General features: G+C 38.5%; 1 protein-coding gene across 4 annotated transcripts in view; it reads right to left on the bottom strand.

The window, feature by feature from the left end:
• Tcaf1 (TRPM8 channel associated factor 1) overlaps positions 1 to 26,723 on the bottom strand; it is a 47,261-nt gene extending 20,538 nt beyond the window's left edge. For 2 of the 4 annotated variants that reach the window (XM_026409376.2, XM_026409373.2), the window contains exons 1-2: positions 6,955 to 7,114; positions 568 to 1,201 (exon numbers count right to left, since the gene is read on the bottom strand). In XM_026409376.2, coding sequence (XP_026265161.1) covers positions 568 to 1,187 — 620 coding nt within the window. In that variant the 5' untranslated portion in view covers positions 1,188 to 1,201; positions 6,955 to 7,114. Of the gene's footprint in view, positions 1 to 567; positions 1,202 to 6,954; positions 7,115 to 8,742; positions 8,883 to 26,620 lie in introns of those variants that run through there. The other 2 variants (XM_026409375.2, XM_026409374.2) reach the window with 2 other exon arrangements.
• Positions 26,724 to 27,241: the final 518 nt, after the last annotated feature.

Below are 27,241 nucleotides of genomic sequence, written 5' to 3'. Positions count from 1 at the left end.
TGCATTCTCCATTACCTGGGCCTTCGCCCTCAGAGGTAAAAATTCCTTCCTAAATTCAACACTTAGCATACTGTACCATCATTTTTGCTGTCCTCACTTCTGAATCCTCACTTCCTATTTCCACCCTAAGCACATCTGACTTCCCATTTCCATCCTTCCTGCTGCTCTCTAGACTTTGGCCTCTAGGGTCCTTCCCATTTTCCTTTTCCTCTCATTTCCACTGAAGGACACCTTCTCCCATGAGCCTTCCTGGATTAAGTCCTCCATAAATTTATGGAGGGCTCCAGGGGCTGGTAAGCTGGACCCTGGGGGATATAATGGCCAATACAGAGTTCCTCCCATCAAACATCTAAGTGGTCTGGCCTGGGAAGGTAGAAGCATTGAGGACCTTGTCCCTCCCATGATAAGGACTGTTTTAAAAACTGAGCTGGGGTTGGTGGATGTGGCGATGTGGATCCACATCTGAGTAACCCGATTTTCTTCCGTGAGGAGGGAAGCACCCAGAAGATAAGAGCCACATCTGCTTCTTAACTTGAGGCCCACTCCACTCTGGGGTAAGGTACTCACCTAACTAAGACCGGGATCTTGGGCATCTTCTTGGAGACTTTAAAGAAACTTGTGTCCCCTTTATTGTCAGTGAAGTACACCCCGGCCACGCTGGTCACCAGGTTCCCAGGGAACGTGAACAGGACCCTTTCATCATCGCCCTGGTTGGCCCAGTCCCAGGCTTGGCCTCCGATGAGCAAGCCCCCTCCTCTCTTCATGAACTGGACCAGCTTCTCAGTCATGGTTTCGTTGTAGGCATCGATACAGTAAACTCCCAGGGAGTCATTCACCTCTGGCTCAATCTTTGCCTCTACTCCAGAGCCCTCGAGGATTTTGAGCAAAGGTGCCAGGGATGGGTGCACACCAATGGGAGCCCCGGGGGAAGAACAAAGCCACCCCACAGCGTTGAGGAGAAAGGGAGTGAGCTGGGCTTCCACCAAGTAGTCCTCATGGGACAGGACCACGAGGCGGCCTCGACCATAGGAGGAGGCAGCAATGAGGACCTGGCCCATGTCATTCACCATCACGGGAAAGGAGGCCTCTCCAATGAGCAGCAGTTCACATGGGACGGCATCTTCAGGGAGATCCCAACTTGTGACTCCATTCATAAGGGCCTCAAAGGCAGCAGAGGGAGTCGCCATGGCTCTGTTGGCTTCTGCAGAGAAGAAAACAAAGGCTCAGCTTGGTGGAGAAGGGGCAAGCACGCAAACAAACAAAAACCAGCAGAGCGTTCTCTCTTCTACTAACTGGGGCAATTCTCCCAACCATGAGGATGAGTCGATTCCAACCACCAAGGGACTCAAGCTCTGAGTATCTGCTGTCCAGGGGACCCCCCCGTGTCCCGTCCTCTTTAGACTCTTAGGGTCAGAATAGGAGAGTCTGACACTTTCCCACCATAAAACAAAACAACAAGAACAACAACAAAAAAGGAGGGATGAAGAGGAATTGTGTTCCTCAAAGAGGTATTTTGAGATCCTACTTCTTTGTATCTATGGATGTGACTTTATTTGGAAATAGGCTTCTGCAGATGTAATCACATAACCACAGTAAGATGAGGTCATACTGGATTAAGGTGGGCCTTGTCCAATGACCGAATTATACAAAGAGGAAATTTGGGCACAGACTGATGAAGATAACAGGGAAGGATGCTGAGGAGAGGGAGGCAGAGTGTGGAGTGATGTGTCTACAAGGCAAGGGATACCAAGGACTGCCGGCAAAACCCAGACCTAAAAGGAACCCACACTGCTGACCCTGGATCTGAACTCATAAGTGTGAGTGAATAAAATCCTTTCACTTTAAGCCAGCCTATTTGTTGTCATCTGATATGGCAGCCTCTGGGACTAATACCCTGGTGCCACACGCTGTCCCCAGATGCCCATTCTGCTTTCTTGGCCCCCACCCTGATTTTATTAATCTCAGCTTGGTGAAGTTACAACTGAAGTATGAACAGTCTGGGCTCCTAGAGAAAGCTGTGCATTGGGCAAAGTCTCAGGCTGCATCAGCGGGAAGCAGAAGCCCTCTGTGGCTTCAATGCAAGACTCAAGACAGCCAGGAACAACACGTTCTGAAATGATGACAGATTTTTACTTGCACTGGGACACAGCTGAGAGAAGTAAGTGTCTGTGGATGTGAACATACTGTCCTCAGCTTCTTCACTATGAGCTCTGCCTCCAGGATGGTCCACAGTCTGACTTCTGCTGCATGCACTTGATTGAGACTATCCTCCAAAACCAGATACCTCCATTATCAGGACACCTGGGGCTTCATGTCTTCACTGACCACTCAGTGGCAGTGCACACGGCGGCTCTTCCTATCCATGAGGCTCACCATTCCCTAAGTGTGGCCCAGGCAGCCTCTTTTTATATCTTCAAGCCCTGAGACCACTTAACTTTCTCTCCTTTATCTCCTCTTGGTATATGTGAGTCCTTAAGTATTTTTTGTTTGTTTGTCTTTTGTTTTCATCTCTATTCTACTCTTTTTATGTCTCTTATCAGAGAATATGCTGTCTGTCTTGATCCATTTTGTGCAACTATAACAGAACACCTGAGGCTGAAAATTTATAAAGAAAAACGATCTATTTCTTAGAATCATAGAGGTTGGGAAGTGCAAGATTGAGAGGCCCACATCTGGAGAGGGCCTTCATGCCGCATTATCCCATGCTGGAAGGCAGAAGGGCAGAGAACACATGTGAAAGAGTGAGGAAGGGGACTGAAGTCATTGTTTTATCAGAGACCCACTCCCGGGACAATTCCATGACTCACTACCTTGATAATGGCATTGATCCACTCCCAAGGGCAGAGCCACTAGCAATTAAGATTACAACACACCAACACTGAAGGACCCATTTAAACCGTAATAGTGACTTTCAAGGTAATGTGCAAAATGATGACAAGCTCAGGAGTTAAGGCTGTCTGGATTTATGTTTCATGTATTATCAACTGTGAGACCCCAGCAACAGAACTCAGACATAGTCTCTGCATTCATTATGTAGGAATGATCCCATAATCACATAAGTTTTTCCTGAAGATTAAAGGTCAAACACCCTTTCCCATAACATTTCCATATATATATACCACATGGTTAAGAGTAAATCATTCAAGTATATGAATATTAGGGGATTTTTATAAAGTAAAAAAATAATGTTAGGCTTTACAAACAACAAATTTTTATTGATTCTGATCTTATAGTTTTCCTGGGTTTCAGTTCATATTAAGACTAATGTTAACGCTGGTGCTAATGATTCTCGTGTTTATTTCCCAAATGTCTTGATGGGCCCTCAATGAGTCCTTGGCCTGGGCACAATGTCTTCCACAGCCATGGATAAAATGGCCTTGGTCTCAAGGTGACTAAAAAGTTCAAGACCCAGAATGAATGCACTCCATAGCCATTTATCACTGGTCTTTAACACTAAAGAAGTCAAATTTATTATTTCCCTCAACAATAGCTGTTCTAAGTTTCACAAGCATCAACTACCTTCCTATCTCAAAGAACTACTGCGAAGATATGGCCAGTCAACACAGGGTTAATAAGAAGCTTTCCCCTTCCCTGCTCATCCTGGGCCCACAAATGACCAGGAGATAAACCACAGAGTCACAGAATGTCCTTTTTTCCTGTCCTTCTGAAATCCAGCAGGTCAATATCCTATCAATGTCCGTTCTGAACTAGGCCATTGGCCTAGTTCAGGTCCTCACTGATTCACGTCTGGAATAAACCAATCCAGCTTCTACTTCTCTAGGATCTGTTCCTACTTCTATTCTTTTAAACCCCATCTAATCACATCATTGACCTGAAGGAAAAACCACAGATCTTCTCTGGTGTCCACAGGGGAAAATCTGACTCCCTTCTCCTGGTCTGCGAGGCCACCGCAGTTGGCAACTCCTTAAGTTTTCCAGCTTTATCTCCTGTCCCTATTCCCGTAGCTTCCAGACTGTCTGGCGCCCCTGGACAGGGCCTGCTTCCATTTCAGATTCTCTTTCCATTCTCCTTCCTTCCCGTCCCCTCTCCCACATCTTTCTATCTACAGAAATACCACCTTTCTAAGTGAATGTGTGCATAGAGGACACAATTTAAATGACCCCGTCTATGAAGCAGTGCTCGATATCACTAATCAAGCAATGAAAGATATACTGCATATTATCCATGAGATTGTCAATAAATAATTAGATAGATAAAAAAAAACTAGGAGAAAGAGAAGGAGACACTGAAAAGAAGGTGAAGAAGATGAGGGCTACTAACAATGTATACTGGTGGAAGGGATCTGGGGACACTATAGGTATCTGAGCCATGACCAAGAATGTCTGCACTCTTGAAAGTGACTGACAGTGGCAACTTGTATTCAAAGGCGAACCGATTCTTCAACATAGCGATTCCTCTTCTAGAAAGTTTTTACAGAAATTGACAGCATTGAAGACAAATGCTCAAGGATTCTACTGCCACATGAAACTACAAATATAGACAGAAAAATGAAGAACCAGAAGTGGACCAAGAGGATAGAAGCATTCCTTGAGTGTCAGGTTTTTACATACAGAGAAAATTTATGGTGGCCACATTTGAATGTGCTAACCTTGACCGCATTAGGAAGGGAAAAAGAGAATAGTTTTTTTTTTTTTCATCTTTATACAAGTCTGAATCTTTTGAAATGCTGTATATGTTATTATTACAAGTACAAAGAATACTGAGATAATATAAGTTCAACCAAGCAAGTAAATATATATTAAATGACTAAATATGTAAAAGATTAGGTAGATTGATCAAGTGATCCTATCTTACTGTCCCTAAAAGTCTTCTTTTGCCTCCTGTCTGGTTGTCCATCTGCCCACATGTATCTCTGATTCCCTCTCCTCTAAGGGTTCCTTGAACTCTGTAGCCAATTTTGTTCTTACTTTAACCAGCTATCAGTGAGCACAACATTTGGATTTGAACGAAATGCTCTGTCTTTGTCCTGAATTCTTGTTCTCCCAGGGGGAGTGACCTAGCTTCTGCTTTCTCTCCTCTGGGTCCTCTTTTGCCCCTTCTAGCTTGCTACAATTGAAGTCGCTGTCCAAAGCAAAAGACACCCAGGCAAACCTGTAACTCAGGGAGAGAACAGATTTTCTACTCCTACCATAAAGTACTCCACAGGATGCAAACAGGGTTTTCCCTGCGAGAAATGTATGGAAGGGAAGATGGGGCTACCCTTTACTGTAGCTGATTTTAGATACTGATATGCACAGTGTCTGAGGTCATAAAACGCAGTTTATTCTTTGAATTCTCCAGGAGAAGGAACAGGTGTTCTGTGGATGAATGATTGAATGATTGATTTGAAGGTAAGGGCAATCACAGGACCACTTCTTCAGTAAACAGCTTGAACTTAAAACTCATTAATAGCACACACACTCAATTCTTTGTTTTTTCTTCTCCATGCCATTTTCTTCTATGAACCTTTATTTCTTTTTCCTTAAAAACCTTATATCTTTTTCACTGTCCAAGAACTTCGACTAAGCCAGAATTGGAGCTATTCAACCACTTCTTTTGCATTACACTCGACACTCCCTGCTAATTCTTATTTAATTTTAACTTGAAATTTCTTTTTGTTTAATTCATGCATAAAAATATGGAATGTTCATGGAAGGATAGAGAAGTTCAAATAATAATAATTTAAAATTTTTAAAATTAAGTAAAATTGCATATACTTACCATGCTGCTTAAAAGTAAAAAAACGCACACCCCCGTCCCATACCTTTGCTAGTATCTCTGAAACCTCTCTAGTGGGCCTCATCATTCAATCCTTCCCCACTACCATAGTAGTAAAGCTTCAAAACTTCGCTTTTTTCTATTTCCCTTACCCCCTGTCTTTCACTCATATTTGCTCACTTCCGCTGGGTGACTTTCAGGACAGCTACATAATCGAGGAGCCCTTGCCCACAGCAAGAAGACCCTTTTCTTTCTATCCTCCTTTCCTATGTTTTTGCTCCCGCGCCCTCCCCCGCCCCCCGCGCACTCGCTACCGCGCAGTCTCTCCCTCCCCCGCTCCCTCCCTGCTGGTCTCCATCTCTCTCCATTTCTCCTACGTGTTGGTCTGCCAGCCTCACAGGGTTTCTCTCAAAGGAACAATGTGTGAGAAAGGTCCTCCAGATCTCCCAAAGGCTGTCAGTAATAAGCTTCGAGTCCGGTGCCGGCTCCCCTCTCCCCTCCTTAGCTCCCAGGCCCAGAGCCAGTCTGCACCGAGCGAGTGGGTGACGTCAGAAGTGGAGCAGAGCGGGCCTGGGGCGGGGGTGGGGGGCGGCCAGCCAGGGAGGAGGGTAGCAGCAGAAAATCTCTGCCCTGGGTTGGCAGAGAATTCTCCAGGCAGGGGACACCGCAGTCTGTGCATGAGGTGGGGTATCTCATCAGGGTCCCCTCCTCCGCCCACCCTCCCACACACCAGTCTCCAGGGGACATTTCACGCGGGTGAAAGATCTCAGTCTTAGAGACCCTGTTCGCAGAGGTCAAAGCCCAGTAGGGCAGGAGTGATGCTCCGTCACCAGCTACCTGTGTGGTCCTGAGCTAGCCCTGCCTCCACCCTGGCCTTCGGCATTCTCCAGGTATTCTCAACGCGTAAAGCGCGTTCGGTGCCAGGCCTGTCTGAAGTCGACCACACAAAGCAGGCGCAAGCCAACATCAAAGTCAGAACCCGCGGAGCGGGGCACTGCGGCACGGGGTGCACAGCCGAGAGCAGGGAAAATCGCCCCCAGAAACAGGGACCCTCAGCGCCGGGAGCCTCCGTCCCCGACTAGGGCACACCCAGGCCCCCGCGCGCCTCTGTAGGTCGGCCGGGTACCCCAGCGCGGCCCCCGGTCCTCGGGCCTCGTCCGCCTTCATCAACCGGGCGGAGGCCACCGCCACCAGCCCCTTCCCCAGCCCGCGAGGCTTTCCGATGGGCCCACTCACCAGGTCACCCTGCAGTTTCCACAGCTGGGAGGGGGCAGGGCCTGGCGCTTAGAGGGACTCAGGTTCGGAGGGGAAGGGGCTTCCCTGCAGAGCGCTGACCGCAGGAACGATCGGTGAGCTGGGATCCTGATCCAGGAGATCGGAGTGGGAGGGGAGGAGCGGCTCCCGACGAGTCTCCTCCTCCCCACTTCCTCCCGGGCAGGAGTGGGAGACCGAGGGGGCGGCGCTTGGCAAGGGACAGCGCTTCTTTGTGTCGCCAGGCCTGGCGGCTCGGCATTGCGGCAGATTAGGGACGCCCAGCGGTCCCATCCTAGGAGTGAGGACGGCCGTTTTTATTAAAGACAAACTTCTCTAGTTTATTTCTATTTATTAGGAAAAAGATGGACAAATTATGGGACCTACGCTCTAGGAACTACAATTCTTACGAAGAGTTTAAATCTCTAGTATTGGGGGAATGCACCTTGACACACTGGAAAAGGAAAAATACAAATGTACAAATTATTAAGTACGCTTTCGATTTTATAAGGGGAAAAAGGAAACCGTGTATGTATTCGTATTATGGCGGGGAAGGATACCTGTTTACCAGTTAATAATGTTTAGCCTGAGAAATAGGAGAAAGGCAACTTTTTACATAATTCTGCATTGATTGTATTGTTACATGCATTACTTTCGTAACGCATAAAAATACCTATTGTCAAAATCCGTTTGTCAAACAATGGGTAGCTAAAACATATTAATGTACAGTTCTTTCCTCTCTGATAAATCATTTGACAGTTGCTCTCTCCTCTTTGAATTGCTTGTCCTGGCAGACCACACCACACCTGTCTATGTGGTGACTTCACCTCTGTTACAGGTGCCAGCTCTAGCAGGTGAAATATGGGATTGTATAATGGTTAGACACTCAAGACTGTCAGATGATGGATGGATTCAAATTTCAGTGCTACCAGCTGTGTGACTGAACAAGCTACCTAATTCCTTTGTGCCTCAGTTTGATTCGCTGCAAAATGGGGATAAAACTAAGACCTATATTACAGATTTATTTTAGGGCTTCAATTCAGTAGGCTTGTCCTTTACCTTCTCCAGGCTTCAGGTTTCTCAGCTAAATGAGAAGGGCTGTGGACATGCCAAGTCCCTTCCAGACCTGAAATGTCAGGACTAATAGTAGGGCAGGTTAAAACCTCGAGATGAGTTTCATGAAAGAAATACTAAATTCAGAATAAAGGTGCAGATATTACATAAAAATAACAAAGGACAAAAATGTACCCTGGAAAGATACAATCTAACTTAACCTCTGAGGATGGCGCCGGAAAAAGGGTTAGAAAAAGGGTTTTAACTGCTTATTTTAGGGAGGGGAGGGCGGAGTGCTGAAGAAAGGTGGTAAAAATGTTGGCATCTGATATATTATTTTCTGTACGCAGCTTTAAAATGAAAAAAGAAGATGTCTAAAAAGGGGCGAGATGTATTAGTCTCTTGGTGGTTGGGTGCCGAGAGGAAAGAAGTTCAGCACGAAATAACTAAGAGCCAGAATGGCAGAAAAGAGCAGAAAGAGCAGAGGTGGAAAGCCTCGAGGCACCCTCCTTGGAAGACCTCTGTCTGGGGCCCGGCGCTCCCGGTCCTGGAACCCGCCACCTTCGCAGCTCCGCGGGCGCCCGGCCGCCGCGCCCGGGACTCGGCCGGGTGCCTCTCTCCCACCTGGGCCGCCGTGACCAGCGCCCGGAGCTGCCCCTAATTCGGAGGGTGCCCTGGGGCCTGCTCCGGTTCCAGAAACCATCTTTGGACAAGACTCACCGTTGGTCCAGCAATTTCCACACCCGGCTATTTGAGAGGAGGGAGGGCGTTTTCCGTAGCGGATGGGACAAAAGGAGAGGGGGCAGACGGCCCGGGGACTCGAAAATTAGGGGTGGAAAGAGTGGTGGGAGGCCTGCAGCGGGGAGGTGGGCAGCAGCGCAGACGAGGAGAGGAGGGGGCCGTCCCGGGAGCTGATTGACAGCCGCACGCTAGGGGCGGAGCTTGGCCTGCAACCCCTGGATGCAAAGGTCCTGCTTTGTGTGTGTTTCTGCCCCAATGTGCGGTCCCAAACCTCTACAGAGACTCTGGCACCCGCCTGATGAGTGCAGAGGGAAAATTTCTAACCAAAAAAAAAAAAAAACAAAACAAACAAAAAAAAAAAACGGTGAGAATAAACCTTTATATAGAAAAATAAACAACTATTTCCAAGGAAGGATTAATTATATGCATATATATGTATATGTGTATGTATATATACATATACATATATATATGTGTGTATATATATATATATATATATATATACATACACATGCATACATACATGTTATACATACACATATACATATGTACTATAAGGAAAAGGAAATAAAGGTTCATAGAAGAATGCACATATACACGTTATACATACACATATACATATATACTCATATATTTATGTAAGTATATATGTATAAATGTACAAATCTATACATATATATGTTAGGTGTGTGTTCTTTCCCATTACATATATATATATATGCGTATATATGTATATTAAATATAAAATGTTACATACTTATATATCATAATACTTAATTTAATGTTATAGTAAGAGTATGCATTTTTATACAATTTTAAATTATTTTATATGCTTGTATAAAGGCAAAAATTATGTAGATTCTAATACTAAAATATATTCTAATATTTTAAATTATATACCAAAGTATTAGAATCAGTTACTTTAGATAATAAATGGATTATTTATAAGTATTTATCTGAAGTATTCCTTGTAGATGGTTTAGTTTGAAGTATTTTTCTTCATATACCTTATTATCATTTTGATAGTTACATATATTATTTTGTAATTTAATAAATTTAATCAACTAAAAAACTAAATAAAAATCATAAATAGTTGGTTGACTTTGCTCTAAATAGAATTTCTTTCTAGGTGGGAGTTTCTTGGACTGGTCCTAGTTCTGACCCATTTTAACCAAGGGTGTGATTCAAAATCTGACCTTGGAGCCATGACCTGGCTTCATGCCTGACTAGGTCTTGTCTGGAATCTCCTTTGTGTCTAGCTTGGTGAGCTCAAGAATATAACCTGGAGAAAGACACCTGAGTCTTTTTATGGCTGGTCCCAAAGGCTGGGAGGATACTTGTGTGGCCCCCATGAATTCCCCAGCTTCACCATCCCTCTATTTGCCCTTGTCCTTATTTGCTTAGTACCCAAGGAGAAAGTGTCTCCAACCCAAATTGGCTGAGGAGGGCACCATGTAAAGATTTGTTCCCCTGTTATAAAACAGCACCCACACTACCTTCTAGGAGAGGGTGGATTTAGTAGTGAAGGGGACAGAACATTTCTTGTAGTATTTAAGGGTTTCATTGTAATTCCCCAAAGTAGAGGATGCATAGGCTCCAAACTGTGCTTAATTCTTTCAATTCTCCATTTCACTAGGTCACAAACAGGTGCTCCATAATGCCCACTGGATGGATGGACAGGAAAGGCAAATGAGGGGAAGAAAGGAAGTCCCTAGGATCATTTCTCAACAGCTTGACATTAAAAAAACTGATCAAATCGAAAGTTTCCTGTGTTGCAAGTTTTCTATATGCTCTTTTCTTTTAATTTTACCCCTTAAATTTTTGTTTACTTTCTATAACTCCTAATGCTTTCCTCAATACATGAGTTGATTCTACCTACTCTCTCTGATAAAATGCCACATTATTAGCTCTGTCTTCAACTCCCTTGTCATTTTTATTTCTACTTTTCCTTGAGTTTGATTTTCTTCTAGATTTCTGTTCTAAGTGGCCCTAAGGTAGTCTGCCATGAAATCCTGAAAGCATTGAAATAGATATTGAGATAAGAATGAACAATTTATTAAAAATTCACCCTATGAAACATTATGCTGTTCTTTAAAAAGAATTAGTTCAACTTGCACATTGAGGAATTGACCTGTAATTTTTTCCTTAGACACTTTGCCTTTTAAAAATGTTACAAGTATATTTTGAAATTAAAGTCTATTTACCACTCTTAGGTCTATACCCAATGGAAATGTTAGCTAAAAGATTCATACTAGAATTTTCTCACCAGCACCATCCAAACAGTATACAACTGGAAGCCACTAAATATTACTGTTCTTGTTTCTTCATTCCGGGTGCCACCCTGGTCTCTGTCATCTTGGTAGAATCAGCAGTAGAATGTTTAAATAAGTTCTGATATATTCATAATGAAATATTGTACAGCAATGAGAATAAACAAATTACATTATACACAATATGGTTGAGTCTCACCAATGTGTTAGAGAATGAAAGAAACTAGAAAAAGAAGATTACATACAGAAGGATTATAGTTACTTAAATTAAAAAAAAAACACAGAAAACTAACCATTGAAATTAAAACTCATAATAATATTGATCCTTGGAAAACTAGTGACTGGCCCAAGAGAGCTTTTTTAATATTGTTGGTGTTTTCTCAGTGAATTTAAATATTGGTCCAAGGATGTATTAAATTCATAAAAATTCATAAAGCTATACATTTATGCTATACCGATATATGTTTCCATGTAAGTGTTATATGTTAATAAGATGTCAACATAGCATTTTGATTCTAGAAGTTTAGTTGATTAGATACCTTGAATCAAACTACTGATGAAGCTGTATATACAAAATATTATTAATGCATCAATGAAATGACAAGAAAAGGAATCTGCAAAACTGAAAACAAAACTAAAACAGGAAATATAGAGGGAAGCAAGCAGAAAAGCTGGCTTTCACCATGATTTTTCTGCAAAACCCTAGAGAATGTATGAGGAGTGACTATGTGAATTTTCCAGTCTAGAATATTGAAATGTACTCCCATATAAAGGATTTAATTTAAAAGGTAACCCCTGACAAAGCTCAGTCACCATAGGGGTACTTCTATAGGGTAAAAGTAAATGAGAAAAACAATTGCCCAACACAGAAGAAATCAATGCAACCTGCTTGTTTTAACCCTACTGGAGAGTGAAGGGGGGGGGGCGGAATCCCTGAGAATCAGAAACTAACCACAAGATTTAACCACATAGATTTGCAATTGAGTTCATGCTGCTTCTGTGGGTTGAAGAGCCCTAAGCAAATAATATAATTTGAAGTGGTTCCATTTTGGCAGTGTTTCTGGTTGGTAGAAGCAAATGCAGATCATTTCTGGAAAACTTAACTTCAATGCATCTATAAAGAATTTCTAGAGAAAAAAAATTCCACACACAAAAGAGCACAAAAATCACATAAGAATCAAGGAAGCAAAGAACCATGAAAGACAGCCATAACACACAAGAAATATCAGACTCTGGCAGACTTCAGATATTAGAATTAATGGACATAAAATACAAAATAACCATAGTATGTTAAAAATTTTAAAAATGAAAGAGAAGCTTGGTATATTTTTAAAGCAACCCAAACAGAACTGGAAATGAAAAATATAATAGCTGAAAGAGAATAGTTCAAAATAAAAATTCATTGAAGAGATGGAAGATTAAATAAAACTGAAGAAAAATTATTGAACTGGATCTAAAACAGAGAAAATTATTCACAATTCAGGCAAAATCTATAAAAAAGATGGAAAATGTAAATAAGGATAGAAGATATGGAGGGTAGAGTAAGAAGAGCTGACATACACTTGACCTGATCTCCAAATGGATAAAATAGAAAAATTGCAGATAAGTTATTATTGGAAAAAATTGTTACATATTTTCCAGAGATGTTAAAAGACTCCAGTCCTCTGGCCCTGGAAACCTAATGAATTCAAACAAGATAAATACAAAGAAAAATACTCATTTAGATATATCATAGAAAAATGAAGAACAGAGGATTTTAAAGGGGAAAAATAAATAAAAGTATTCCAAGGGAGAAAAACACCAGAACAGATCGTGTAAATAACGGATGTTTAAAATCCTTTCTTCTGAGTAGAAAAAGAAAGAAAGAAAATATCTTCAACATACAGTGAGGAAATAAACAATATAGAATTCTACATCCTGCAAATGATATTCAACTACTCTCTTAAGAAGTGCCATTTTCAAACTGACAAATGCTGAGAATTTATCAAAAGATATACATTAAAAAATTCTTAAAGATTTTTTTTGGGGGGTGGGTACTGGGGATTGAACCCAAGGATGTACTACTACTGAGTTACACTCTGAGCCTTTTTTATTTTGTATTTTGAAAAAGGGTCTTGCTAAATTGCCCAGCCTATCCTGGAATTTACAGTCCTCCTGTCTCAGCCTCCAGAGTAGCTGGGATTAGAGGTGTGCATCACCACTCCCAGATAAAAGATGTACATTAAGAAAAAGGAAAAAACTAGGCAAGAAGACCAATAGAACAAGACTCACATACAAACCCACATACAGTTACCTCATACTAGACAAAAGCACCAAAAACACTGAAGAAAAGATGGCCTCTTCAACAAACGGTGCTAGGAAAATTGGAAATCCATATATAATAGAATGAAAGTTAACACCTATCTCTAAAACTCAGCTCTAAGGGGATCAAAGACTTAAGATACCTAAGATACCCTGCACTGATTAGAAGAAAGGTAGGGCCAACCAATACGTCAACATATTGGTACAGGAACTGACTTCTTGAACAAGACTTTTAAAGCAGAAGAAATAAAATAAAAAATCAATACACGAGATGGTATCAAACTAGAAAGCTTCTTCACAGAAAATGAAGCAATTAAGAGCATGAAGAGAGAACCTACAGAATGGGAGAAAATCTTTGCCACCTTGCTTCTCAGATAAGGTGTTAATATCCAGGATATATAAATAACTCAAAAAGCTTATAACCATCAAAAACAAAAAAACAAAAAGACCAAAACCAAAATAACCTCCAAAAAACAAATAACCCAATCAATAAATGGGCAAAGGAACTGAACAGACACTTCTCAAAAGAAGAAATATGAATGATCAACAAATGTATTGAAAAAAAAATGTTCAATATCTCTAGCAAGTAGAGGAATGCAAATTAAAACTACACTGAGATTTCATCTCACTCCAGTCACAGTGGCAGTTGTAAAGAATTCAAGTAACAATAGATATTGACAAGGATATGGGGAAAAGAGAATGCTGGTACATTGTTGATGGGCTGCAAATTGGTACAATCCTTCTGGAAAGCAGTATGGAGAATCCTCAAAAAATTAAAGAGTGCAACCACCATTTGACCCAATTTTCCCACTCCTTAGCATATATTCAAAGGATTTAAAATCAGAATACTACAGTGACATAGCCACATCAATGTTTAGAGCAGCACAATTTACAATAGTTAAGCTATTCGCATGCCCATCCACAGATGAGTGGATAAAGAAATTGTGAGAGATATATAGATATAATGGAATATTACCCAGTGATAAAGAAGAATGACTTTATGACATTTGCCAGTACAAGAATGGGGTCCTCATTAGAATAAAAAATATTCATGCTTGTGTAATTTTACCAAAATGGACTCTACTATTATGTATAACTAAGGAGAACCAATACAATTTTAAAAAAGAAAAAGGAAAATGATTTGAGGTATAAAACAAAATGCTGAGAGACTTCCAGTTCTGGTATTGACAGAATCTCTTTGGAACAACAGGAATAACAGCTGGAAAAAATACAGAAAGTAACTGGTAAATGAGCAATACTCTGATAAGAAATCAGCTGAGGTCTTTGGAAGAGGACTAGAGGAGATACAATCCTCGAGGGACAGAAAATGAAGGGCATGAGCTCCACCTTCCTTGTGTTTTTTTTTTCCTTTTGGGTATTCTCTATTTTTTAGACAATAATAATGGGGAGTGGAATATAAACCAATAACATAGTAGGGTCGTGGGGTTTATTTAAATTTCATTTAATGAATAATTAAATAACTTGCAGAAAACAACAGGTGTACTAACCCTGAGAATAAAGAGATAGAGACAAAGGGAGCCAATTAAGAACTAAGCTAAGAAGGGAAGCTCAATGAGGCCAACTCCTGAGAGGGTCTCCTGGAATCTTGTACAGTTAGGATTTATGGCCCTATGTTTCTCAATGTCCTTGAGAAGGGAAATTTCCTTCCTAGCAGAGGTGAACTAAGATAAAATTTGTCTCATCATTGACCCCCCAGCACTCAGATTAATCTAGGATTGCTTTGTAGATGAAGCCCCTCAAAATCAAGAATCAATAAATGGGATGGTTTCAAACTAGAAAGTTCTTCTCAACAAAGGAAACTATCAATAATGTGAAGAGAGTGTCCACAGAGTGGGAGAACAAAGAAAAGCACTAATCTCCAGGACATACAAAGGACAAAAACAACAACAACAAAAAAACACCAAAAAATAAACAAAGAATTGAAGAGACACTTCTCAGAAGAAGATATACAATTGATCAACAAATATATGGAACAAATGTTCAAATTCTCTAGTAATTAGAGAAATGCAAATAAAAACTACTCTAAGATATCATCTCACTCCAGTCAGAATGGTAGTTATCAAGAATACAAGCAATGATAGGTGTTGATGAGGATGTAGAGAAAAAGGCATACTCATACATTGCTGATGGCACTGCAAATTGGTTCAACCACTATGGAAAGCAGTATCTAGATTCCTTAGAAAACTTAGAATGGAACTACCATTTGACCCAGCTATCCCATTCCTTGGTCCATACCCAAAGGACTTAAAATCAGCATATTGTAGTGACACCGCCACCTCAATATTCATAGCAGCACAATTCACAATAGCTACACTGTGGAACCAACCTAGATGCCCTTCAACAGATGAATGTATAAAGAAACTGTGGTACATAAACACAATAGGATATTACTCAGCATTAAAAGAGAATAAAATTATGGCACTTGCAGGTAAATGTATGGAGTTAGAGAATATCATGCTAAGTAAAGTAAGCCAATCTCCTTCAAAAGAGGCAGAATGTTCTCTCTGAGAAGTGGATGCTGACCCATAGTGAAGAAGGGGTGTGTGGGAAGAATGGAGGAACTTTGGGCAAACGGGTTGGAGGGAGGGGGAAGGAAAACTGATGGAATGAGATTAACATCATTACTGTAGGCACACGTGTGACTGCAGATTTGGTGTAACTCTACATCATGCACAACAAGAGGAATGAAAAGTTGTACTCCATTTGTGTACAATGAATCAAAATGCATTCTGTTATCATGTATAACTAATTAAAACAAAAAATAATTCATCTTCTTCTTCTCCTTTTTTTTATTTTTTAAGAGAACCACTTCTTAAGAGTAAGGATTATACTTTTGGAGAAAGGGTAAACCTGAAGTGGATCAATCCTACCAAAACCTAAAACTAACCTTTGGTAGTATGGAAATTATCTGTTGGGACTTTATCTACACCCATTCATTCCCAATCTTCTTGGAAAACAATAACATCTACCAGTTGTTCTCCACTACATCTAGAATTAAACCAAAAATTAAAAGGGAGGTTAAGAAGCAGGATAAATTGCCAAAACCTAAGAGAAACAACAGACAATAAAAATAGAATAATCAATGGTTCAGATAGTTGAATTCTTAAACCAGGAAATTAAGAAAAAAAACTGTGACTAATATATTCAAAGAAAATTATAAAAACAAGATTGGAGAATTTTGGCATGGAACTAAACTATAAAAGAGTAAAATGTAAATTCAAAAACTAAAAAGATTGAGATTTATAATTTAATAAATGGCATTAACAGTATTTGAGACACAAAAATCCAATAATTGGCAAAGTATAACAAAGATCATTAGGACTTAAAATCACCATACTACAGTCATGCAGTGATATCAATATTTAGAGCAGCTCAATTCACAATAGCTAAACTATGGAACCAATCTAGATGACCTTCAACAGATAAATGGATAAAGAAAATGTGATATATATACACAATGGAATGTTATCACCTTAAAGAAGAATGAAATTATGGAATTTGCAGCTAAATGGATGGAGGTGGAAAATATCATGCTAAACAAAATAAGTCAAACCCAGAAAACCAAAGGCAATTTTTTTTTGTTTGTTAGTGGATGCTAAAGCATAATGGGGCTGGATGGGGAAGAATATAGGCACTTTGAATTGTTTAGAGAGGAGTGAGGGGAGGGGGTATGGGAATGGGAAGGATGATGGAATGAAATGGACATTATTACCTATATACATGTATGATTACACTACTAGTGTGACTCTGTACCATGTACTGCCAGAGGAAGGAGAAGTTGTGCTCCATTTGTGTACAATGTGTCAAAATACATTCTACTATTATGTATAACTAATTAGAACAATTTTTTTTAAAAAATCATAGAAACTCAAAATAAAATAAACCCTCATGAACAACAACAAAAAAGAGAAAAATATATGAAAATAACACAGAGGGAAGAAAATATGATGTTAGAAGATTAAAAATGTAGAAAGAACATAATAATTATGAGAAATGGTGAAGTTATGACATATGCATCATCAAAATTTTATAAGGCAAAGTAGAAATCAAACAGAAGAAATATGTTAACAATGAATGATTGAAAATTGCCAAAAAGAGATGAAAACCACACATTGAAAAAACAGTCTTCAAACAGAACCAATACTGAGAAATTTATGCTCAGGCATTTCACAGACAAACTGGTAAATTTATAGAGAAGACTTAATAATAGTCAAAGATAAAGGATACTTTCAGTTTAAAGAAACAAAATACAGCTGATTTTTCAAAGGAAAGGATGAAAGCAAGAACATGATGGAATTCCAAAATCATCATCATTATCATCATCATCATCTCATCATTTCATCATCATCTCTGATAACCAAGGCATCTTTGCACAACAAAGTATCACTCAAAGACATAGTAAAAAACAAATTTAGATACACAAAACTAAGGGAATTGTTGAATGGCAAACACAGTGTAAGAACTAATGGAAGGAATTTTTCAGAATTATGTAATATGATTCCAGAAAGGAGCACAGAACTACAGGAAGGAATAGAGTACCCTGGAAAGAGTAAATAAATAAACAAATGTAAGTGAATATTGGCTGTTCAAGTCAACAAATACAATGTCTTGTGAAATATAAAACATGAAAAAATGAAATATTTAACAATAGCACAACTGCAAGGTGGGGGTTAATAGAGATAAACTATTTTAATGTTTTGAATTATTTTAGAATAGGTAAAAGTAATGATTAAGGTAGATTGTAGTAAGCCGGCAAGGCAGATTTGAATATGTATAGTAATTATTAAACGTAACAAAATTTTAATAATTCATAAATAATACAGAAGGGAAAAATTTTAAAGTATTTAATTGGAAAGAAAGCAAGAAAAGAAAACAATGTACAACTTGGAAGACTCTAACCAATTGCTATGGACTGCATATATGCATCCTTCCAAAATTCCTATGTTGAAACCCTAACCTCTTGAGTGAATGCTACCAAGTAGAACCTCTGTGATGTGTTTACATTAAAATTAGGTCCTGACTCTGAGCACCCATGATTACAGCAGTGTCCTCATAAGAAGAGAAAGACACAGGAGATGGCTGGCATCTTTATTTTAGAACTCCCAGCCTCTAGAACTGCGAGGAATAAAGGTCTGTTGTTTAAGACACCCTGTCTAGGGCACTTTTGATATGGCAGCCTAAACCAAAACACTGATCAATAATCTTTTAAAATGTAAATGAATTACAAATCCAATTAGAAGACAAACTATTTAAAAGAGAGATACTTTAGATGTGAGTGCACAGAGAAGCTCCTACAGTTTGGATCTTAGACATCAAAGGCGCATTTGTTAAATGCTCATTCCTCAGAGGGGGCTGTTAGGAGGCTGTGGACACTAAGAAGCGGGGCCTAGTGGGAGGTCTTCTGGTCACTGGGGTGTGCCCTGGAAGAGGATGGTGGGAGCCTGGCCCACTCATCTTTCTCTTTTCCATCCTGGCTCTAAAGCGAGCAGTTCTGCTCTGCAACGTTCTCCCTGCCATGTTCTCTCTGCCATTATGTATGGCCTTGTCACAAGCCCCAAATCAACAGTTGAAGATTTAAGTGCATCTTTTTGAGTAATCTGCTTAAACAAGGGCATAAAAATCAGTAAGGAGACACATGATTTGAATACCACAAATAACAAATTTGACCTTATTAACTTGTATAGTATAGATAGATCCCCAACAAGTGAGAATATACATGATTTTAAGTACATGTTAAACATTTTTAAAAAAAAACCTTTATATTGAGCATAAAGCAAGTCTCAAAAACTTGGCATAGAGAATATATTATGTATAATAATATTCTCTGATAATAATTGGGATTAAAATAGAAATCAGTAATCAAAAATAAATTAGAAAATTGCCATGATTTGAAATTAAAGAACACAACCCTTGGAGAAGAAATCATAATGGAGATTAGGAAATGTTTTTAACTCAGTAATCATTAAAATGCAATGTATGAAAATTTGTGGGAGGCAGCAAAATCAACTACTAGAGAGAAATTATAGCTTTAAACGTATATATTAGTAAAAGATGAAAGGCTGAAAGAAAAATATCTAAACTTGTACCTTAAGGTATTAGAAAAAAAATAACAAAGCTAAAGGAGGTAGATGGCAGGAGATAATAAACACAAGCAGGAATCAAATTAACAAAAAGGTGGAGAAATTCACAAAAAAAACTAAAGATTTTTTTTTAATTAGCCAAAGTAAGATTGATCAATAGAGAGAGAGAGAAGGGATGAGAAAATATATAAGATGATCAGAAATAAAAAGGCAATACTATTATAGTCCAAAAATCACATTAAAAATAACAAAGTAACAATATGAATAACCATAAATCTGACAAAATCTATGTGAATTTTCAAATTCCTTCAAATCCTAATTTATCTAGAATGACACAAGAAGAAATAGAAAATATAATCTTATCCATTGTGGTAATTAAGTCAAAAATCAAAATTAAAAACATTTCTCCCAAAAGAACTTTAGATCTATAAGGGTTTCTGTGATAAGTTTCCCTAAACATTTAGAAAAATGTAATTCTATTAAATATTATTTGCAAAAATAATCCTTAGCATGACTCTGATACCAAATCTGGTAAGTGCACTTCAAGAACAAAATATAGGAGTCTAGTACCACTCAATAACATAGATTCAAAAATCCTAATCAACATATAAGCAAGTAAATATTCAAGTTCAATGATATATATAAAAAGAATAGAGTCTAAAATATACTCACATATGTACAGTTGCCTGTTTTACAATAATATAATCCAACGGTGTCCAGATGTTTTTTTCAATATTCTTTACTGATTACATATCTATGTGGAAAAAATGAACCCTGACCCACACCTCATGCCATACCACACACACACATACACACGGTAATATGAGGTGAACTGTAGGTCAAAATGAAAATGATAAAACAGTTAAGCATAGTGTAAATTTTTGTGATTAAGGGAGAGAAAAAAATTTGTTAGTAGAACAATTGTTAAGTACATATGTGTTAGCTATAAAAATTAGATATTATTAAAATGAAGTACACTTAAAAGTTCTTTTATTAGAAGACATCATTTTCAAGTGAAAAGGCAAGCCACAGATAGTAAGAGGTTATGTGCGACTCATCAATACAACAAAGAATGCATATGCATATCCAGAATAGAGCTAAATGGCCTCACAAAATCGATTAGAAAAATATGAACAAGCACTTCAGAAAAGATGATATTCAAATGGCCAATAAAAAATGAAAAGATGTTTAATATAATTAGTAATCAAAGCAATGCACAGTACAACCATAAGCTACCTAGAGACATCCTATATGGCTAAAAACAACTGTGACAACAACATTGAATGGTGACAAGGATCTAGAGCTACTAGAACTAACATATATTTCTGATGGAAGGGTAAACTGCTATAGCCATTTTGCAAAGCTGCAATGATTTATTCAGGTTGATTAGGTGTATGTTCAATTAAAAGGTAAGAAATGAGTATTTTTACCTACTAAAAAATATATTCAAGTATGCTATGTTTTAAGTATCCAAAGCAAAAGGAAAAAAAGGGGGGGGGGGAATGTCCACCAACAGTAGAATGGACAAATGTTTATGATGTACTTACACAATATATTACTACTACTAAGTAAAAAAAAAAAAAGAATATCATAATGGTATGTGCTACTACTGAATGGATGATTCTCATAGACCTGTGTTATAAGAAACAAATCAAGCACAAAGAATACTTCTGTATGATACAATTTATGTGAAGATCAAGATGACACCAATATGTGATGATAGACTTCTGAACAAGCTTATCTTTAAGAATGAGAATTGACTGGGATAGGGAAAGGAGTCTTCTGCGGTACTGAAAACCTTTGGTACCCTGACTTCACAGTAAATGCTATAGTGAACTTTATATAAGTTATAACTAAATATTTTATTAGAAGTAAATTCTTTAAGCGAGTCTATTGATAAACTGAACACTGCTTTTATTCAGTAATAATAATAGTAAACATGTGACATGTACTGACAATCAATGCTATTTAATTTAAATATGCTAAATTAAATGTAGCTAAACATGTTAAAGCTAAGAATATCTTGAATCTGTCAAATGTGTAATAAACCAAGAACATTCCTAAAACATTATATTCAATACCTCTAATTTTAAAATAAGAGGAAGAAAAAAATGGTGAAACAAAAGAATAAGACAAAAATGGAAAGGAAAATAAAAAGGAAATAATAACATGGTGGAAATACAGTGCATCGTTAATTATAATAAATATAATAAACTAAATTGTTCAGTAAGTTATAAACTATCAGATAAATAGTAAATATTTATTTGTTACATATTTATTATATATGTTTATTTAAAAGTATTTGAATAAGTATGTATGTTTAAATCCAGGATTTAAATTTAAAATTAAATTAATTTAAAATTAAATTACTACACATATATTTAAAGCAAACATTCAAAATTATTTAATGTCAAAGGATGAAAGTCAGGTAAGTTATGAAAATGGCAATCAAGACTTGATTTTATGTTTTTATAAACTAAGATTATAAAACAAAAAGTATTGCTAGGTACCCCTAATGTAGGATTCTTACATTCTGGTGACATGTTAAACTTATCACAATTCAGTAATAAAATAACTTCAATATATAAATAAAAAGATATAGATCTACAATGACAAGTTGCCAAATTCATGATCATATATGGAAAACTGAACAATTTCTATAATTCACAATTCAAGCAGATATAATTTTGGTAAGGATATGTAAAATCAGATTCATAATTCACACACTTATTCTAAAGGTACACAATGAACACTATAAAATTAGAGAACACATTTTTTCAAGCAAATAAAGAAAACTGACTAGGCTAAAAGGTCAGTTTCAATAAATTCAATGGAATTGATATCATAATTATCTGAATACAATATTAGTTATTTAGGCTAAATAATTTATAAAGAAACTTTAATCTTACACAAATTCTTCCATAAAGTAACAAAAAGAAAAAATACTACCCATTTTTTGTGGTAATACCAAAACCAGACAAGGATAGTATATAAAAAGGGATAATTACAAATCAATATCAATTCACACTAGTAAATGGAAATATATAATGTTTGTCTTTATATATATATATATATATATACTCACACACATAAAGTTTATATATATATATATATATATGAGATATATGTCTACTATATATACACATATATAGAGTTGATATATATATATCTCAAATTAGCTTTATTTTGGAAATACAAAATGAATTTAATATTATAGCTTAAAACTATGATTTACATTAATATATTTAAAGAAAAAAATTATATGATACTTTCAATAGCTACAGAAAAAGCATGTGATGAATCATCCACTTATAATAAAAGTGCTCATCAAAAGAAGAAATATAAGGATGGTGCAATGAGATGAACCATTACATGTACGACTGCACATATGGTGTGACTCTACATCATGTACAACCATAGAAATGTAAAGTTGTGCTCCAATTGTGTACAATGAATCAAAATGCATTCTGCTGTCATATATACCTAATTCAAATAAATAAAAAGAAGAAGAAATAACCTTCTTTATTGTGGAAACAATATTATATACAAAACAATGCATGGTTTAAAGCTGATATAATAAAGTCTTTCTCTTTATTATTTTAAAGACAAAACAAGATGTCCTTTTTTTCTTTTATTCAACATTATTTTGGAAGGCCTAGCCAATGCAATAAGACAAGGAAAAGAAATTAAAGGTATAACAATTAGACAGGAAGAAACAAAATTGTCATTATTTTCCAATGAAATGACTATATAGCCAATCTGAAAGACTCTACAGGTAAATTTAAATTAATTCATTCTATCAAATTCAATTGACAAATAATAGCATATAAAAACAGCAGCTGGATTTGCATGGGCTAACAAGAATAAGCTACAGAATATAACTTATTATATAAAAGAAAACATTTACAATAGCAGTAAAAGATACAATGTACTTAAAAGTAAATTCAACAAAAATTAAGTAAAAGAAATCTAGGGAGTAGTAGCACAAACTGTTAAAGACAACTTAAATAAACAGCCTCATGTACCAGGATATTTGAATGTATTACCCCAAAACTATATGATGAAAATTTAATCCCTGATACTGAAGTTTTGAGAAATGGACCTAATGAAAGGTAACTGGGCTATGGAATGTAATGAATGAATGAATACCATTATTTTGAGAGTTGGTTTGTTATAAAATAAGGTGTTCAGAGACCTTTTACTCTTTGTCACCCTTTCTTTTCCCTTCCACTATGGGATGATGAGACAATAAAGCACTCGCCAGATGCAGTTCCCTTGATCTTAGATATCTCATCCTCCAGAACTAAACCAAAAATTTCTATTCCTTATAAGTTACCCAGTATCACTATTCTAAAACAGCAACACAAAACCAGACTAAGTCACAAAGTTAATGTAGTATCAATCAAGATCCCAACAGGCTTGCTTGTTTGCCTGCTTTTTAGTTTTGGAGAACATGACAAGTTTATTTAAATATTTATATGGCAGGTCAAAGGTCCAAAAACAGTTAAAACACTGTTAAAGTAGGAGACTAAACAGATGGGAGCACATTTTCCTATCAGATCTGAGGACTCATTATAAAAACTATAGTATTTAAAAATTATTTAGTATTGGTCCTGAGTTAGATAAAAAGAGTAAAGAGCTTAAAACAAGTTTGTGCATATATGGAAAACTTAATTAATGCAGAACATGAGTGCTGGGACAATTAATTATCCATACAAAATTTTTTTAAATGTAAAAAATCAGTTTCCAAGTGGAATAAGACTAATTGTTGACTGCAATATCAATAAAAGTATCTTGAAATAAAAATTCAAAGATTATTTTCATTGAGAGAGACAGAGATACAGAGAAAGAAAGAAAACCTCAGAAGCAAACTGAAAGCAGGCATTGGCAGCATACATTGCTACAAAGGATTGATTAGCATGCAGATTACATAATGAAAGCACTCCAAGAGAAAGACACACAACCCAATATGAAAAGGAGCACAGGACAGGAACTAGAATTTCACTCACAGAAAGCACAATACCTAATCAACATATAAAAAGATAGTAGTCTCATTGGTTATGGGGCAATGCTAACTGAAAGCAGGTGAAATGATATGCCCTCTCTGTCTGATGGGGTAAAAATGAAATTTGACAAGACCAGGTTATGACAAGCATGTGGAGCAACAAGAACTCCATGCATTGCTAAACGGAATGCAAACTGGTTCAGCACTTTGGAAACAGCTCGTAAATAACCTGACGAGGTTGAACATACAAAAATCTAATAACCCAGCAACTCTACTCTGAGGTGTGTACTCTAGAGAAGCTCCTGCAATGTGTTAGAAGATCCATTTTTCTGTTAATATACCCTGTAGTGGGCAGCTTTTGAAAAGGCCCTCCCAGCCCTTCTTCCAGGTTTTCATGCCCTTGTGAAATCCCTTCCCTTTGTGGGCTGGATCTAGTCATTTATGTCTAATGGATAGAAAATAGCAAAAATTATGTACGCTATTTTTGAGGTTAAATGACAAAAAAAAAGATTCTTCTTTCTTCCTTTCTCTAGGGAAGCCCCCTAGAGAAAGTGGCTGACCTTTATGCAGAGGCCCAAGTGACAAAGAACTAATGTGTACAGCCAGAGTCAGGTGGGCGCAAACCCTTGCTGCAGTCCAGTGAGTCAGCTGGAAGGAGGTCCCCTGGCCCACTCCTATCCTTGAGAGGGCTGTAGCTCCAGCCAACACCTTGATTCTTTGACTGCAGCCTGTGAGAGACCTTGAGTCAGAGACTCCTAACTCAGCCACCTTGGATTCCCCACCCACAGAGTCTGAGATAACAGGGAGATAATAGGGTTTGTTTGGTTTGGTTTGGATTTTTTGGCTTTAAGCTGCTAGGTGTTGGGGTAATTTGCCACCTAGTTATAGATAGCTAATACTTCTCCCAAACTAGAAACAACCCAAATGTCCCTCAGCAGGAGAATGGACAAATTAGAGTCTATTAAACCATGAACAATGAAACTGGAAGAAGCGTCAACAGGGTGAGTCTTACAGATTTAAGAACATGTACATACAGGGTAATATTCCTTAATATGAAAGCTAAAAATGGGGAAACCAACACTTATATACTTTTGGAACACACACATAAATGTGGTAAAACTATAAAGAATATAAGGGAATGATTAAGACGAAAATCATGACAGATGCCATGTCTCCAAGAAGGCAGGGGGAGAGAAGAGCTCCCCCACCCCCCAACATGGCATCTAAGGTACTGCGTTGCACTATTTCTTGGCCTAGAAGATTGTCAGTATTCGTTTATCATCCTTTAGACTGCTTTTAGTTATTGTGCATTCTTTATACCCAAACATTTTTTTTTTTATAAAGTGAAGCGAAGCAAAAAAGAAAGCCAACTATTGAAATGCAATTAATGTACAAATAAACAGTTTGGAGGATGAACGGATGGACAGATGGTTGGCTGGTCAGCTAGGCAGAGACATTCTGTTCTTTATGTCTAGTCAGAGCTCTACTTCTTCCAGGAAAGTTTCCATGATGATCCAATTGGCAAAGATTTTCCCCCTATACTGTGCTTAAGGCCTTCTCCCTCCTTTTCAGGTTGGGCCAAGTCAGCGGCCAGCTGGGGGCTGTTTTTCTAGGAACTGTGGGATCCAGCACTGGCTGCGTTAGGCCCAGTGCATTCCAGACTAACATTTTCCGCAATCCCCGCACCCAGGCTCGCCACCACCCGCCCCCCACCTCCCTCCTCCAGTACAAACAAACCCGGAGCCCTGGGCCCCTGCAGCACTGGGGAGCTGAGGACTTTAACCTTGGGGGGTTAAGCAGAGACCAGCGCTTGAGACAACATCACTTTTAAGGGTCCTTTGAACAAATCTCAAAAGCTCCTTTCGGAACACAAACCAAATATCTCGAAAATAGGGGGTCCTCCGCCTCCGGGCAAGCAGAGGGAATAACAATGGAGCGAGCAGGAAACGGGTTTTGAGCTGCAGGGAAAATTCTGAGAAGGCCCAGAGAGGAAGGAAGGACCTCGGTGGAACGCCTCTGCCACCCGGGGGCGTGCACACGGAGCCCCCACACCAGTCCACACCTCTCCCGGGCATTCGCCGCCTCGACCCCTCTCTCCCTCTCCCCGAAGGGGCACACAGCCCTGGGCCTGTGGCCACTGCAGGCCTCTCCTGGTCCACACCCACGCTGCCCCCACTCACCCTTTGCCCTGCTATTTATTCCCTGCAGAGCGGGATCCGGCCGAGAGGACCAGCTGGGAGGAGGCAGCAGTTGTTCCCAAAGGAAAGGAGATCCTGGAGCGAGAAGGGTGGACGCTAGCTGGGGGACGTGGAATGTCGCAGGCTTGGAAGGGGGAACGAGGAGGGGGGCGTCCTCCGGAGCTGATTGGCCTTCACGGGGTGTGGGTGGAGCTAGGCCCCGAAGCCCACCCCAGCCCCACCCCCAGACCCAGCCGAGGCCGCTTTGTGTCAGTTTCTACCCCAAGATGCGGCCCCAAACTGGGGATGGAGACCCAGGCGCCTGCCCTGGGCGAACAGTGGGCCAGTTTGTTAAAACATTTTTTTAAGCCCATAAGACTATTTATGAACAACTAAGCAATGATAGTCTTTACATGAACTAATATGCAACTATTTTTACTGCTATTTAAATATATGGATGCTAGGGATTTTTAATTTAAAATCTCAAATTGCAGTAAAACGGAGAGCATGATTCCATTCATATAAGAAAATATTCTCACATTATTTTGTTTTTATGTGGTGCTGAGGACCAAACCCAGTGCCTCATGCATGCCAGGCTAGCGCACTATCACTGAGCCACAAGAT

Source organism: Urocitellus parryii, chromosome 3, assembly GCF_045843805.1.
Source record: "Urocitellus parryii isolate mUroPar1 chromosome 3, mUroPar1.hap1, whole genome shotgun sequence".
Lineage (NCBI taxonomy): Eukaryota > Metazoa > Chordata > Mammalia > Rodentia > Sciuridae > Urocitellus > Urocitellus parryii.
The sequence above is the reverse complement of the archived record's forward strand: the minus strand, read 5'-3'. Positions and strand labels throughout refer to the sequence as shown.